Here is a 14,457-nt window from a genome sequence, read left to right on the forward strand (position 1 = left end):
AGATGCTGACAGATTACTGGAAAAGCCTGAAGAATTGTGTGTCAAAAATTGCACTTTAATGGCTGACAGTAGTTTCTCTTGGTGATTAGTTAATTTAAAAATTTTAGTATGACTCATTGTATTGACCTTTGTTAATTTTTTTCTGTCCTCCTAGGTTTGGGCTCTATAGCACACCATTTGAACCAGAATTGTTTGACACAGAACCACCACCACCTGCTAAATTTTCGTCAGTACCAATCACTTATGCTACAGTTGTGAGTGGTGAAATGGGCAATGCTGTAGGTGGCAATGGTGGTGGCGGTGGAGGTGCAGGAAATGGAGGTGGTGGCGGAGGCAGTGGAGGAAATGGTGGTGGGGCTGGAGGTGGCGGTGGAGCAGGAGGAGGTGGTGGTGGTGGTACTTCGTCTGCCAGCACTCCAGCAGCCTCAGCAGCTGCATTCTCAGCAGATGTTCTGGATTTGCGAGAGCTGCTTACGACGTCAGGTAATTAATTCAGAACTGAATTCGTATTATTTACTGTGTGTTATTCCTATTTTACAGAATTAGCAGAGAGGTACAGCAAAATACAGAATATAATTACATGGAACAGCAATATATCATGCACTTAATTAGGGATTGGTTAATGATTGTGCCTGTACACTCCAAAAAATCATGAATGCAGTTCTTGAAGTTGAAGTGACATTCTTGAGGTCACTTCATATGCTGACTTGTTAGCTGTTAAAGATATTCCTTTACAAAACTATCCTTGTAAGGCCAAACAGTGTAGGGTTATTGGATTGCTTGATGGTCAGTAATGGGCTATAATTTCAGTTGAAATTGAAACAAAACCATTTTCTTCTGTGAAGAGAGTAGTGCACCATTTTCGTGAAGTCTACCTTTAATGTGAGCAGTCAACATCAGTCGTTGGGAAAACATCATGAGTGGAGGGGGGGGGGGGGGGGGGGAGTTGGACGTCTTATGTCTTGGCTAACCTTACTGTTAGAAATTGATACCACTGTCTATAAACAACAGAAGGATGAACATTCATGTGCTTTGCTACCTATGAGGTAACCCAGACTTGATAGTGGGTATGTCTGGCCAACCTCAGGTCTGCATTCGCTGTATGGCTGCAGCAGCAACACTACCTCTCCATGATGGCTTGTGGGTACCTATTTGTTGTTTTATAATTGCTGACGGATGGTTAAACATGCACTTGTGTTGAAAATCCAGCGTTTTTGCAGAGATCCTTTTTTCTGAGCTAGTTCATGGAGTTTGGGGAGCCATGTTTAATGGACGCATAATAGGGTACTTGACTGTTTTTTGGATGTTGTCACAAATGATTAATTATGTAATTTTATTCCTCTAACATGCTTTTTTCCTCTTGAATTTCAGTATTCTTTTATAAAAATGGAAATGAAATTAAAATAATTCGAAAGCGTGCTGAAACATCCATTTGAGTCATGTGATGCCTGTGACAGCACTGGCTAGCTCGCTGTTCCTACTGTCATAACTGTTATTCACAGTGATGTCTTATTTTGGAATTTATGTTTTGGAAAATGGGTTACAAATTGTGTGTAGTACCAATCTGTACAGATACATGTATAAAATCTCCTGAAAAGTTGTTCTTGAGTGTTCCAGAAAATGAGAACATGTGTAAAATGTGGTTGCATTGTACTGGCAAATTGCCAAAATGTTGACACACAAGTTCACTAGCTTAATTCCAAATGTGTTGCATTGTAAGGTTAACATTAACTTACCTCCAAGATACGCTCTCCCACTGTTAATGTAAAGTATAGTGCCATTCAACGAAATTAAACTCCTAGTGAAAATTGCCATTTTTTCCCAGCTACACCTCAATTATTCAGTAGCTCGGTGTCGCTGAATTTTGTAAGATGATGTCCATAGGTGGCAGGCTCAAATCTAACCTGAAAGAACATTTTAACTTATTTATAAAACAACCCTATAGTTCTCTTACATAAAAAACAAATCACAGTTACAAAACTTCAACACACCAATCATAAACAGAATATTATTGTGTTTCCTTGCTGTTTACATGTGCTTACGTTTGCAATTGGTTTTCATACACGCCACGTTCAGAAATGTATTTTCTGGTTAATGTGACCACTTCATTAGAAAAAAATGTTTTTATCTTTGCACTGTCCAGCTAGGATCCTTATTGTTTAAACTTTTGCAGCTACATCATCTTTCGTAAATATGAAGTAAGTCTCCTTCAGACACTAACTTTAGTTTTCACCCACAAACATCTCAGCCCTTATGTTTGTGTCCCCTGCATGTTGTACACACTTCACATCTCTCCACATAACCTCATCATCCTACACTTCGTTGTACTGGTGCATATGGTAATATCTTCACTACTAACAATACTTTTCAAAAAAGTGAATTGTTTGTTCACAAAGTAAGTGCATTTATGCTCTGTTGTTCATGTCTCAGAGTAAGACGAATGTGAAGCTATACATAATACATCCCACAATCAAAACATTTGTTACAGTCAGTCCTTGCTAATGCTAATTTTGTATTTCATGTAAAACTTTTTAAAAACATATAAGACCCTTCCAGAATTTGAACATGTGACCTCTTCATCAGCAGTCAGATGTGCTATCTGTTGAACTACCAAACTACTTCTGTGTAAAGTATCTCTGCCGAGTGTCTTCTACAGATGAAATCGGCATTAAGTTTTGCCAAGAATAATTTTATTGTGCTTTGGGTTGTAGCTCACAATTGATAGTCAGCAATCTAGGTATAATATATGGGCACATTTGCAAAAGTTCTAGAATTCCTTAGTTTTGAGTGAGTTTAACGGTGTTGTGGGGAGCAGGGAAAAGAATGTTCTTTGTTGAACATGTTGCGCTCAAATGGGTGGAGCTTAAACGCATCAACGTTTGCAAAGTTTACGCTATCAGCTTTCACAAAATTCCTTTCTGTTGTCACTTAGAAGTTGTAACTGTGTTTTCCATCACTAAATAGCTTAACTGTTTGCAGAAAAAGTGTGAAAAAAGCTTGTAACTTCAGCTAACACTCCTATAAGACACATATAGCTTCATCTTAGTCCTAATCTGTGCCATCACCAGAGCATCCGCCAATAATTGAACATTTTCGATCACGTGACCAGATCTTGATTTTTAAGCTTTAATTACATAAAAATAAAAGATATTTTGTGAGAATATTGGCCATAAATGCTATATAAATGTTATAATCAAAGAATAACAACAATCCAAACCATATTTTTAAGGTGAGAAAATAGCATATTGATTTGCTGACTGCTGAGAGGTGAATGCACAGTACAAAATGTGTAGGGAACTTTGTTTGGCTACATACCCAGGACTCTGAAAAATGCAAAAAATATCCGAATCTGAATCACACCTGTTCCCAATGATTTGTCGTCACTGTCAGTTCTGTAAACTATACCTCAGTGTTATTTGACTATATAGCCAGCTGCTAATACAAGCCAGGTGACTGAGGAATTTTACAGTTATTTAATATTTAAATTTATGAAATGTTAAAATGCCATTATTGGAAAACAATCAGTAAAAGAAATTATAACAACAGGACCAATTAAAAAAAAATTTTTTTTCCTAGTTAATTCAAAATTCAAGGCCAACTTTGTTGTATTATGCTTCATAGCACTTCATGGAGTAATTATTTTCTCTCTTTTTATAGTTGGAGGTCAAGGGCCAGATTCGAAGTTTACACAATTACGGCTGAAGGGATTATCATCAAATCACTATTTGAAAGGTCTGCTTGAAGTGGAACCTCTGCATTTCACATGCCATGCAGCAAGTGATGGTACAAAAATGGAAAAAATAGATCAAGGCAAGTATTGCTGAAGAGCCTGTTTTTAATTTAGTAAAACAGATATAAAAGCTGAAATAAAACTTTAACATTGGTTGTTTGTTTTATTCTTCAGGTTCATCTGGATTTACAATGCCAATTCCCGCTGGAAATATGGGGAATTTTGATGTTACTAACTTTATTGTATCAAACAGTGGCACTAAAAAGGCAGACAATGAATTTGTAAGTATGAGTTAATTATAAATAAAATCTTGAACATGGTTAAAGTGAAATATTGGAAACAGTGCACACAGTTGAAGGTTTATTGCCACTAAGAAATTGGAAAAATCTTGCAGTGTACCAAGAGATGCCATTGTAAGTTCTTAGTTTTAAATTATTATCATGAGCAGTGTGAGGTGGTGACAGGCTTAAAGTCTTCAAAAAATTTCCTTCTTTTACTTATCGCAGTGTCGTGTGTATAAAACAAATTTTCAACAAATTTATGAAGATTACATTTATATATTTGGTCATTATATGTGATGGAAGACTATTCTGGGTTGCAAGGAATGTGTTTAAGGCTACATTCCCATTCAGACAACTATAAACAGCAATGTGAAAATTATTTGTAATTAGGGATATGTTTCAGCCAGAAAAATTAGCTTGTGCCATTTTGTGTGGCACTGACTAGGCATTTGATGTGATGAAACAAAGATCCTCTTTGTCTTACCTAGTCCCTCTACAAATGCTTTTCAGAATTAACCATTTAAACAGACAAAACACTAAACCCTATTAATACAATTAATAGACATTAAGCTCTGAGGACATCTACATTGGCCTATACACTTTTTGTCCACCATAGCATACTCATGACTACATGGTTCAAAACAGCTAACAACTGTTTAAGAACTGCTTTCCCAATTGAAACACTGTGCAACTTCAATGTTTACTAGATTGTTCACCTGCCTTGAAATTTACAGGAGCCTGTTTCAAACGATTACTATAATTAACTTATGTGAGTAGTGAAACTTCCTGGCAGATTAAAACTGTGTGCCCGACCGAGACTCGAACTCGGGACCTTTGCCTTTTGCGGGCAAGTGCTCTACCAACTGAGTTACCGAAGCACGACTCACGCCCCGTCCTCACAGTTTTACTTCTGCCAGTACCTCGTCTCCTACCTTCCAAACTTTACAGAAGCTCTCCTGCGAACCTTGCAGAACTAGCACTCCTGAAAGAAAGGATATTGCGGAGACATGGCTTAGCCACAGCCTGGGGGATGTTTCCGGAATGAGATTTTCACTCTGCAGCGGAGTGTGGGCTGATATGAAACTTCATGGCAGATTAAAACTGTGTGCCCGACCGAGACTCGAACTCGGGACCTTTGCCTTTTGCGGGCAAGTGCTCTACCAACTGAGCTACCGAAGCACGACTCACGCCCAGTACTCACAGCATTACTTCTGCCAGTACCTCGTCTCCTACCTTCCAAACTTTACAGAAGCTCTCCTGCGAACCTTGCAGAACTAGCACTCCTGAAAGAAAGGATATTGCGGAGACATCGCTTAGCCACAGCCTGGGGGATGTTTCCAGAATGAGATTTTCACTCTGCAGCGGAGTGTGCACTGATATGAAACTTCCTGGTGAGACGAGGTACTGGCAGAAGTAAAGCTGTGAGTACCGGGCGTGAGTCGTGCTTCGGTAGCTCAGTTGGTAGAGCACTTGCCTGCGAAAGGCAAAGGTCCCGAGTTCGAGTCTCGGTCGGGCACACAGTTTTAATCTGCCAGGAAGTTTCATATCAGCCCACACTCCGCTGCAGAGTGAAAATCTCATTCTGGAAACATCCCCCAGGCTGTGGCTAAGCCATGTCTCCGCAATATCCTTTCTTTCAGGAGTGCTAGTTCTGCAAGGTTCGCAGCAGAGCTTCTGTAAAGTTTGGAAGGTAGGAGACGAGGTACTGGCAGAAGTAATGCTGTGAGTACCGGGCGTGAGTTGTGCTTCGGTAGCTCAGTTGGTAGAGCACTTGCCCGCGAAAGGCAAAGGTCCAGAGTTCGAGTCTCGGTCGGGCACACAGTTTTAATCTGCCATGAAGTTTCATATCAGCGCACACTCCACTGCAGAGTGAAAATCTCGTTCTGGTATGTGAGTAGTAGTTAGAGGAACTTGTTTTATGCAAAGAGCAAAGTTACAAAATTTGTATGAAATTTTACAAATTTGGCTTAAAACATGAAACTATTTACTTTGAAGCAAAATCATGAAATAATCAACAAAGATGTGTGGAACTGTATCGCAAAGTTAAAACGGTGGAAATTCAATTTGAATTTTGGCAGTGAAATCTGGATATTGATGACAGTTGATTATGCACCACTTTGATGTATACTGCTATCTTAGTTTGTGTCGAATATTGCTAACTTCATTTCCTGTGCAAGGAAGTAAGACATTCAACAACGTCCAGTGCATTCTTTGATCTGGCAATATATTGCATGTTGAAAATTTTTGCTGATTGCTGGGGCATCCAGTCATATTTTATGATCTGTTCTTGTGCTTCAAGTTATTAATATGCCAAGCTTTTGTTCAAGAAGAAGAAGTTTCATGAAAACATTTTTTTGTGATTAATTTATTAATTAATTATTAGAAAGATACTTAATGTGCATATACTGCATTTTGGGCATTGAGTGCCAAAGGACATGGGTATAAATGCAATTAGGGTTTTACTTTTATAAGGGTTAGTACACATGCAGTGCTGTGCTCATAAATTAAATTTGATGAGCAGTGTGTGGGCTGTGAAACTTCGTGGTTTTAACCATTGTGCTCTGCAGCCAAAACAAACCTTCCTTAATACCCGAGAAAGAAAGCATGCATACATTCAATTTTTAAATCGGTAATATGAAGATGAAACCACAAAAACTAAAATTTCCCATAATCCTGTCATCACCAGGTGGAACTCGTGGTTTAAAAGTACCGAGTACCTTGGAGAATATCTCAATGATATAGTATAATTTGTTGAAACTGATGAAGATGAGAGTGTTGCTATGAACTATTTGGAAGTCCTGAACTGTAATGAAGTACAAACAATTCAATGCCCAGCTATTTTCTTGTCAAAGATTGCTCTAAATGTTGCAGTTTGCTGCTGACGTTAGAGAGCTCCATGATATCATTAAAGCGTACTGACGTATCAAAGAGCTTTAAATTGCTAGAATATGCCAATTCGCCCCGAGATAGCCACAGATAAACGTGCTGAAGCAAATGCAAGTACATTTAACGTTCCAATCTACAGGTAGAACAAGCCTGATGAAACTGAGCCAATTAATGAAGTGTGACACAGGAAAGATTGTCATTTCTTCTATTGGTAGATTGTTTAATCCAAGAAACATAATGAAAGGTTATTTTTGACGGGTTTGAAATCTCTCAACTAATATGGATATTTCCATTCTACAACTTTCAACATCAGAATATACCACATCCAGTATTTAGGGATTTAGTCGCTAGTTCTTGAAGAGAAGGTAGAGATGTTGATGTGATTGCTGCTACTCCTTCCTTGAAATCAGGGTATGGGCGTTTGCTGGAAGCTGCAGTGGATCCCAGTCAGTAATGTTGATAAGTGAGATGTCATTTTTGACATATTGTAATATAATGTCTGGCAGGAGAACAGCTGTGACTCCCAGGAGAACAGCTCTGACTCCCAATAATATGGAAGTCGTGGTATTCCTCTCTTTCTCAGACTGATTTTTAGATTATATGCATAGGCTGGGCCCTGCTAATTAAAGTGACAGGATAAATGTTTTCCAAACATTTTTGCGTTGATATGTCTTTTTTTTTTTTTTTTTTTTTTTTAGTGAAATTCTTGAATAAATGCTTCTCGGAGTTCTTCCCGCGTTAGATTTGTCAGTATCGAGCTTTTGCTGACTTCCTCCATCGCCATCATGAAATGAGATTTCAGTAGGACATTACGTGCTTTAGTAGGCCAAATTACGTCATGGAAACATCACAAAATCATTTAACTTCAATATGCTACAAGAGATTATGTTTGTCTGACTGAAGAACATTGGTAGTGATGCTGATTTCATCAGATGGTGGAAGACTCCAATGATTTCTCTGTTGCTTTTGAGTCATATACAGTAACGTAATCTCTGGTAGCAAATGGAAGCTCTGTGATGTCTTCATGATATAATTCGGCTGATGAAAGTACCTATTGAAATCTAATATCCTGATGATGATGATGATGATGAAAGAGGAAGTCATCGAAAGTTCGAGATGGCAACTTCATTTTACATGGCAAAAACTCCATGTAACGTTTATTTTATAACATAGTCAATAAAGATGTAGTGCATCGTCAGTAACCTGTTATTTACAGGTTACATTTTAATGCATGGCGTTTATTATATAAAGCAATTTGTTGAGATATGGCTTTACTTAAGCTTAGTTATCTTTTGTCACCTGGCTTGGAATACTGGAGCAATAGGTACACAGAATGAATTTCGGTATTTACCTTCAGGATGTGACATTCTAGTACCACCAGTAGAGACGTTTAAAAGTAGAAGAAAACTATTATTTGGCTTTTAGAACTGTTTCTTCCTCAGTGAGAAAAGAAAGAGAAATGTTTCGAAAGGAAGAGCAAGTCATTGAGACCTGAGGTTGAGAGGAACCCTCCTGTTACAACAACAACATAATCACAACATGTGGGTCCCTGTCATCCGAGAATGTGAGTGACAAGCCTTCCTTTGTAACCTTTAGCTACCTATCTGTTTTCCTTGCTGAAGAAGGAATTACTACTCCCAAAAGCTAAGTCATAGTTTTGTTCACTTTAAAGTGCATCTATTGGCAGTACTGGATTTTTTGACCTGATTTACCAGCCACACAGTTTCCTTGTGATTTTGCTATTTTCTTAAGTGAACTCTCCTTTCAATGATAAAGCCAGACAAGTTTGCAAACACATTTACAAACTGTTTCAGATTAGTGAACTGACATGTCAAAAGTATCTAAGATAAGTTAGTATAATTTTAATATAAGTAAAGAAAGCAGGTATTTCTGTGTGTTAATTTGCATTTTGTTAGCAGCTCAATGTAAGACATATACATTTTTGCAAACTTTGTCATGTTTGCTTTTCATCCTCAAAAATATATTCCAAATGGTGCAGTGCATGATGATTTGGGTATAAATGATGAAGGCATGTAATTCTTATTATTTACTAGTGTGTTCTCTGCACTGAAAAGATAAACTTTGTGATAGACTGGAACGTGGATCTAGACACCTACATTCTGTAACCATTACTCTCCTAACAGAGGTTTTAAACTGCACTACAATTTACGGACAAACTGTGATCTTCAACCAGCTGTTGATTACCACATCATTGGAATGAACAAATAGAAACCACAGACACATTAAAGCTTTTTATTATTTGAGGCAAAGAGCTCAGTTGGAACATCACTGTCTGCAAACAGTAGATGAGTTGTTTTCTTTGAATTCGTCTCAACCACATGACATTTACTTTTTTCGACTGTCTAAAGAGAATTTGTTGTAGATAAGATAGTGTGTGTGTGTGTGGTTTTGTTTGCTGATTGCCACAGTATGTTTGAGCAAACATTATATATTATCTACAGTTTACTTAATCTTATTGCAGTAAGGTTTAATTTAATTTCAAGTATGTGATATCTTAATCCTATGTAAAAAGTATTGTAATTTTTTTCATAATTTGCAAAGCATAAATACAGGAAGGTCACTGGATGACACTGTACATATAATGTTTCCAAGTTTTGGAACTTTTATTATCTTAATGTTTTCTCCCATTAGATATCATTCTATGAAGATATGAAGAAAGATGATACCTTTTACCAAGCAATCCCTACAGAAATGAAACTTACTGATACTCAACATAAACTGGGACTTATGTTTTATGCATTGGATAAGGAACTGGCAAAAGTCAAGGCAAAGGCAAAGTCATTTAGTATCATGGGCAGTGTAGGGCCAAGCACTTCAAGCTTGAATGATGGGTCTAGCTCCTCCTCGCTGCAGTCATCAGAATTTTCTGGTCCAATACTCTTACATGGGATGAGAAAGGAGAATGTGACAGAAAATAAGCAGGATGTTAACAAGGTTTGAATCTCTTCAAGATTATTTGATTAGTAGGTGACATTTGATTTCTTAAATACTTTTCTTATTCTTTGGTAGAGTATGTAGTCCTGTTTCTTCAATTGACCCCACATTTTCATTTAATTTAGGAGTCTCTCCCTTTGCGACATTGTTTTAGTCTTTGCAGTCAGCTGTTTTAGCATTTCACCTGTATGCCTATACAAAAATTCTTTTGCACCAGGAAATTTTATCTTTATGTTCATCAAATTTTATTGATAGCTATCCAAATTTTGCTTATAGATTTGCATGTCACACTGTGATTGAGGGATTTTTCAGTTTTAAAAAAGACATAAAAATCTAGTGGAAGTACAGAAAATGAGAGTAAATTTGTGGGAAATGTGCAGGAAGTGGCCTTGTATATGTGATCTTGAGATGTATTGTATATTAAAGATCTGCTCATACATAGATGCCCAGAATTGTACAGAATTTGTTGGACAGCTGACAATACTCATTATCACCCAATAAGTTGTCAGATAGTTGTCACACACTGGATATGTGTGGGATGTCCTAAAAGCGACACAAGTTGAATAATGCTATTACTAAGCTACTCCTTACTGTATCTGTTGAATTCCTTTCATGTGACCACAGCTCAGCACATTATGTTGAGAACAGATCAAAGTAGATGTTTTTTAAAATACAGTATTTTTGGAGTGTGTTGAAATCAGTAATTTCTTAGCCAAATTTCTTTATTATCTTTTGTATAGCCACTCAAATATTTTTAAAGTTCCTTTTGTGTGGCAGAGAGTCAAACATTGTGTTAACTGGTAAAATATGGCATGTGGATCAAAATAGACTATGCCATGCTACACTATACACAAATTGAAATTCTAGCTCAAGTCTAACATCCATTCATACTCAGTAGTGAAAGCTTTAATAACACTCTTCAAATGCCACAAAAATGATAGAAGCATTCACGCTAATTCCAAAAGTGATGTAGAGCCTTATAGGGGGTGTCAGCCGTATTAAATTGGTAATGTTCAGCTGTTCCTTAATCTCTAAATGTGTTGTTGTGCTGTACACCTTGGGTCGTACAGGAGGAGATGAATTCTAAAGTCATAAGAGTGGACACCATGACCCATCACAATGGCACAAGGAAGACCTTCCCTAACAAAAATCCACTGTAATGACCCAGCTGTGATGGATGTTCCCATTTGTGAATCTGTACCACATAGGGCTAGCCCATTTGGGTGTGCTGCAGAATGAGCCAATACATTCCTAGAAAGGTCCAATGGATTGGAGATGGAGTGTGCTCCATGGCTCTGGTCCAGGCAGGGAAGAAGGCAATGGTGCACTACCCCAATCCACATTCATGACCCGGATGTGGGCATCCTAATCATGAACCCTGAAACACAGGCACTGAAAGGGATCTAGCCCCAAAATACTGGCCTCTGTAACAGTTGAGTCACTAAAAGTAGAGCTTGCACTCGATTGTTTTTATACTTGACAACGACCTTTGATTTACACTGTCTGCTTATTGTAACTTTTCAGAGTTCCATGCAACTTAAGCAACTTTGGAGACCCAATTAAAGCATAAGTGTCACTGTTGGTAAGAGGTTTAGATGAATTAGTGAAATTGAATTATTTGTCCATTAACCACTATTCTGCATCTCAAGCACGAACAGTTAATATCTCTCTCTCAGCACTATCTGCATAGGAAAGAGCATAATCTTTGTTTTCACATTTGAAATGGCAATTGCGATTAAGGCCTTGCAATACAGAATCCTAGTCTTTAAACGATTGGCCAGGCTTGTTATAAGCGTGATAAAATTTGTAGTGTGCGACCACAACCAGAAGTTTACTTTCAAAATATTCACCTAACTTGTCCTTAACATCTGAATAACCCAATTCACACATGTCTTTATCTGGGAAATGTTGCTGAACCATTCCATACACATAAGCACCAGCCTTAGATGAGAAATCCATGTTTAGTTAAATCACCTGAAGTTCTGTGTACAATAAAGTGTTGTTAAAGTTTGTCCATGTGACTGGTCCACTGTTCGTGTCTCTGATCAAATGGGTGGAACACTGGTGTTATTTACTGAATGTCTCTCTCTCTCTCTCTCTCTCTCTCTCTCTCTCTCTCTGTGTGTGTGTGTGTGTGTGTGTGTGTGTGTGTGTGTGTGTGTTGTTGGTCCTGGTCCTCCAACTTGTGCAACAAGAAGTCCTTAGTAACATTCAGTTTTTCCACAGATGCATTGACCACCAGCAAAATGCACAATGAGGATTCATAAGCACATAATAAGACCACAAGTGTCACAACTCAAGTGCAACATGCCCACCAAATAAGCATTGGATATTATGAAGACAACACAAGAATTTAGAAAACACAGGGAATGTACTGTGTACCAAATAACTTTGCTACCTGAAACACCTTTCCAGTGAGGTCCAGATAATGTCTACTGAAGTTTAACTGCTTGCATGGCTGTCCATAAATTTTCCAAGTACTTTAAGAAATGCAGTTGATACATTTCATAATAATGATTAAACCATAGGTGTCGAGTCACAATACTGTCTGCACCACTGTTGCATCGTGCTCTTTACTACTGTTGATCTGTGTCACTATCAACAACAGTGCCAATGCAGTGTTTTATAACTACTACACAAATAAATCAGGCCAAGTACAAGTCAGTTTATTAGTACAATGTCTTCCAGTCTCGCATCTCGATAATCTACAGAACTTGCTGTTAACTTTGTAACTGCAATTGAAATTCGATCCAGAGTAGTATTGCAACTGCCTTGGCAGCCCTCGTGTCACAGGTTATAAACACTGTGCAAATTGCTACACCAGAACCGCATGATTGGCTGCTACTGTTGGAGATAATGATCTCTGCAATGTCATTGTAATCTGTGGTTGTCATCTCTGGTGGGTGTGGCAAAATAGTCTATCTGCTGTAGGCAACCTCTGTGAATGGCCGCTGAGGCTTGTTCTGTTTGCAGCCTCAAGTGCAGGGCATGCAACCCAAAATACAAAAGAGCTATAAGGGATGTCTGTCCGGTAGGTGTAGTTGGAGGACTCAACAGTGGGTTATCAAGTTTAATAGGCTGCGTTTATTTGATAGTACCTACATTTCTGGTTGGCTTGGAGCTGTGCTTTTCCATTAAAATCTGAAGGAATTTGTACACTAGTAATAATATTCACATTGCATTCCATATGCATTTGACAGACTATTTGTCATGTCAGTATTGTCGGAGATCATCATCATCATCATCATCATCATCATCGTCTTAGGGCTGAAACGAGAACCAGTTGCTGTGAGCTGTGACTAGCTCTTTGTGGTCATAGGTCCTACCCAGTGTTTCATGTACCTCTGCCTTGACATATTTGTCTCTTCATGTGGTTCAAAAACTTGCTGGTGTCATTATCAAAAATTCCTTTTTCATCAAAAATGAAGCCATCTTCAAGATGTTTTAATTTGGAGTAGCGCTCATAGGAAGTAGGGTATTTTGGAGGCTGTGTATGGAATCATATTTATTAACTCAGTGGCATCTCCCAAAGGAACATGTCACTGCCAGAATTGAATTTAAGCGAATCATTTTAGTTAATGCATGCACTGAATAACATTAGCATGTCGTCACTTTGGAAAATATCTGCCGTATTTCTTCAGAATATTCGGTCATGTTAAGTGGCTGTGGTTAGCGAATAATTCCAGTATGTTAATAGATTGCAGTAGCACCACAGTGATTATTGCAATCACCCAGAAGTCATACACTTTTTCAACTTATTTGTAGGGCTCCTGCTTATAGGACGAAGGAGAAAAGCAGAACTTTTCTGTTGAAATATATACCATCATCCTTTACCTTCACATTTATTTAAGCTGCTTTGAAATTCTCCACATATTTACAGAATAATTATATTTTGAAAATAGAAGTTTCAGAGATGGAGAATAAATTTGTAAATGCAGTACATAATAATTACAAAATTTATGTACAAAAGTAGTTCATTGAATGTATATCACTGTTTTCACTGAGTGAAATACACTCCACTCCTCTATCCAACTGTGATCCACCCTCACTGCCCCCATACCACCCCCTGTTAACTTTCCAGAATTTCTTAACCTTGAACCTTGCCTCGCCATCATTCTCCAAATCCCTCAACATGCAAACTAACCTTACCTCCATGAAAGAACCACAGTCCAAACTGCTCTTGACCTTATAATCCTACCTGCAGACAAAGGCTCCACCACCATTGATTTTGAACTGCAAGAATTATCTGGTGGAAGGACTCCGTCAGCTGTCAGATACTTCCACCTACAAACCTTGCCTCGGTGACACCATTCCAGTAGTCCAGCAGGATCTCCAGTCACTACTCAAATCCTTAGGCCCATCCCAGAACCTGTCCCCAGAGTCCGTCTCTCTACTTACCGCTACCATTCCCCGCACTCCCACCTTCCACGTGCTCACTAAAATCGTAAATCCAACCACCCGAGATGACCCATTGTGGCCGGTTACTCTGCCCCCACGGAGAGAATCTGTGCTCTCATAGACCAACACCTTCAATCTATTACAAAAGATACCAACCATTTCCTCGACCGACTTTCCACAGTTCATCTACATCTACATTTATACTCC

The 14,457-nt window shown here is 38.3% G+C and overlaps 1 protein-coding gene and 1 non-coding gene across 2 annotated transcripts in view; one reads left to right on the plus strand and one right to left on the minus strand.

The window, feature by feature from the left end:
- The window catches only part of LOC124787684 (baculoviral IAP repeat-containing protein 6), a 329,612-nt gene that overhangs the window by 94,847 nt on the left and 220,308 nt on the right, over positions 1–14,457 (plus strand). The window contains exons 19-23 of the mRNA XM_047254541.1: positions 155–323; positions 378–483; positions 3,658–3,810; positions 3,905–4,011; positions 9,550–9,852. Coding sequence (XP_047110497.1) covers positions 155–323; positions 378–483; positions 3,658–3,810; positions 3,905–4,011; positions 9,550–9,852 — 838 coding nt within the window. The remainder of the gene's footprint in view (positions 1–154; positions 324–377; positions 484–3,657; positions 3,811–3,904; positions 4,012–9,549; positions 9,853–14,457) is intronic.
- On the minus strand, positions 5,117–5,191 carry Trnal-caa. Its single transcript has one exon. It is a non-coding gene; the product is annotated as a tRNA-Leu (tRNA).

The sequence above is a fragment of the Schistocerca piceifrons genome, chromosome 1, assembly GCF_021461385.2.
Source record: "Schistocerca piceifrons isolate TAMUIC-IGC-003096 chromosome 1, iqSchPice1.1, whole genome shotgun sequence".
In the NCBI taxonomy this organism is placed as follows: Eukaryota; Metazoa; Arthropoda; class Insecta; order Orthoptera; family Acrididae; genus Schistocerca; species Schistocerca piceifrons.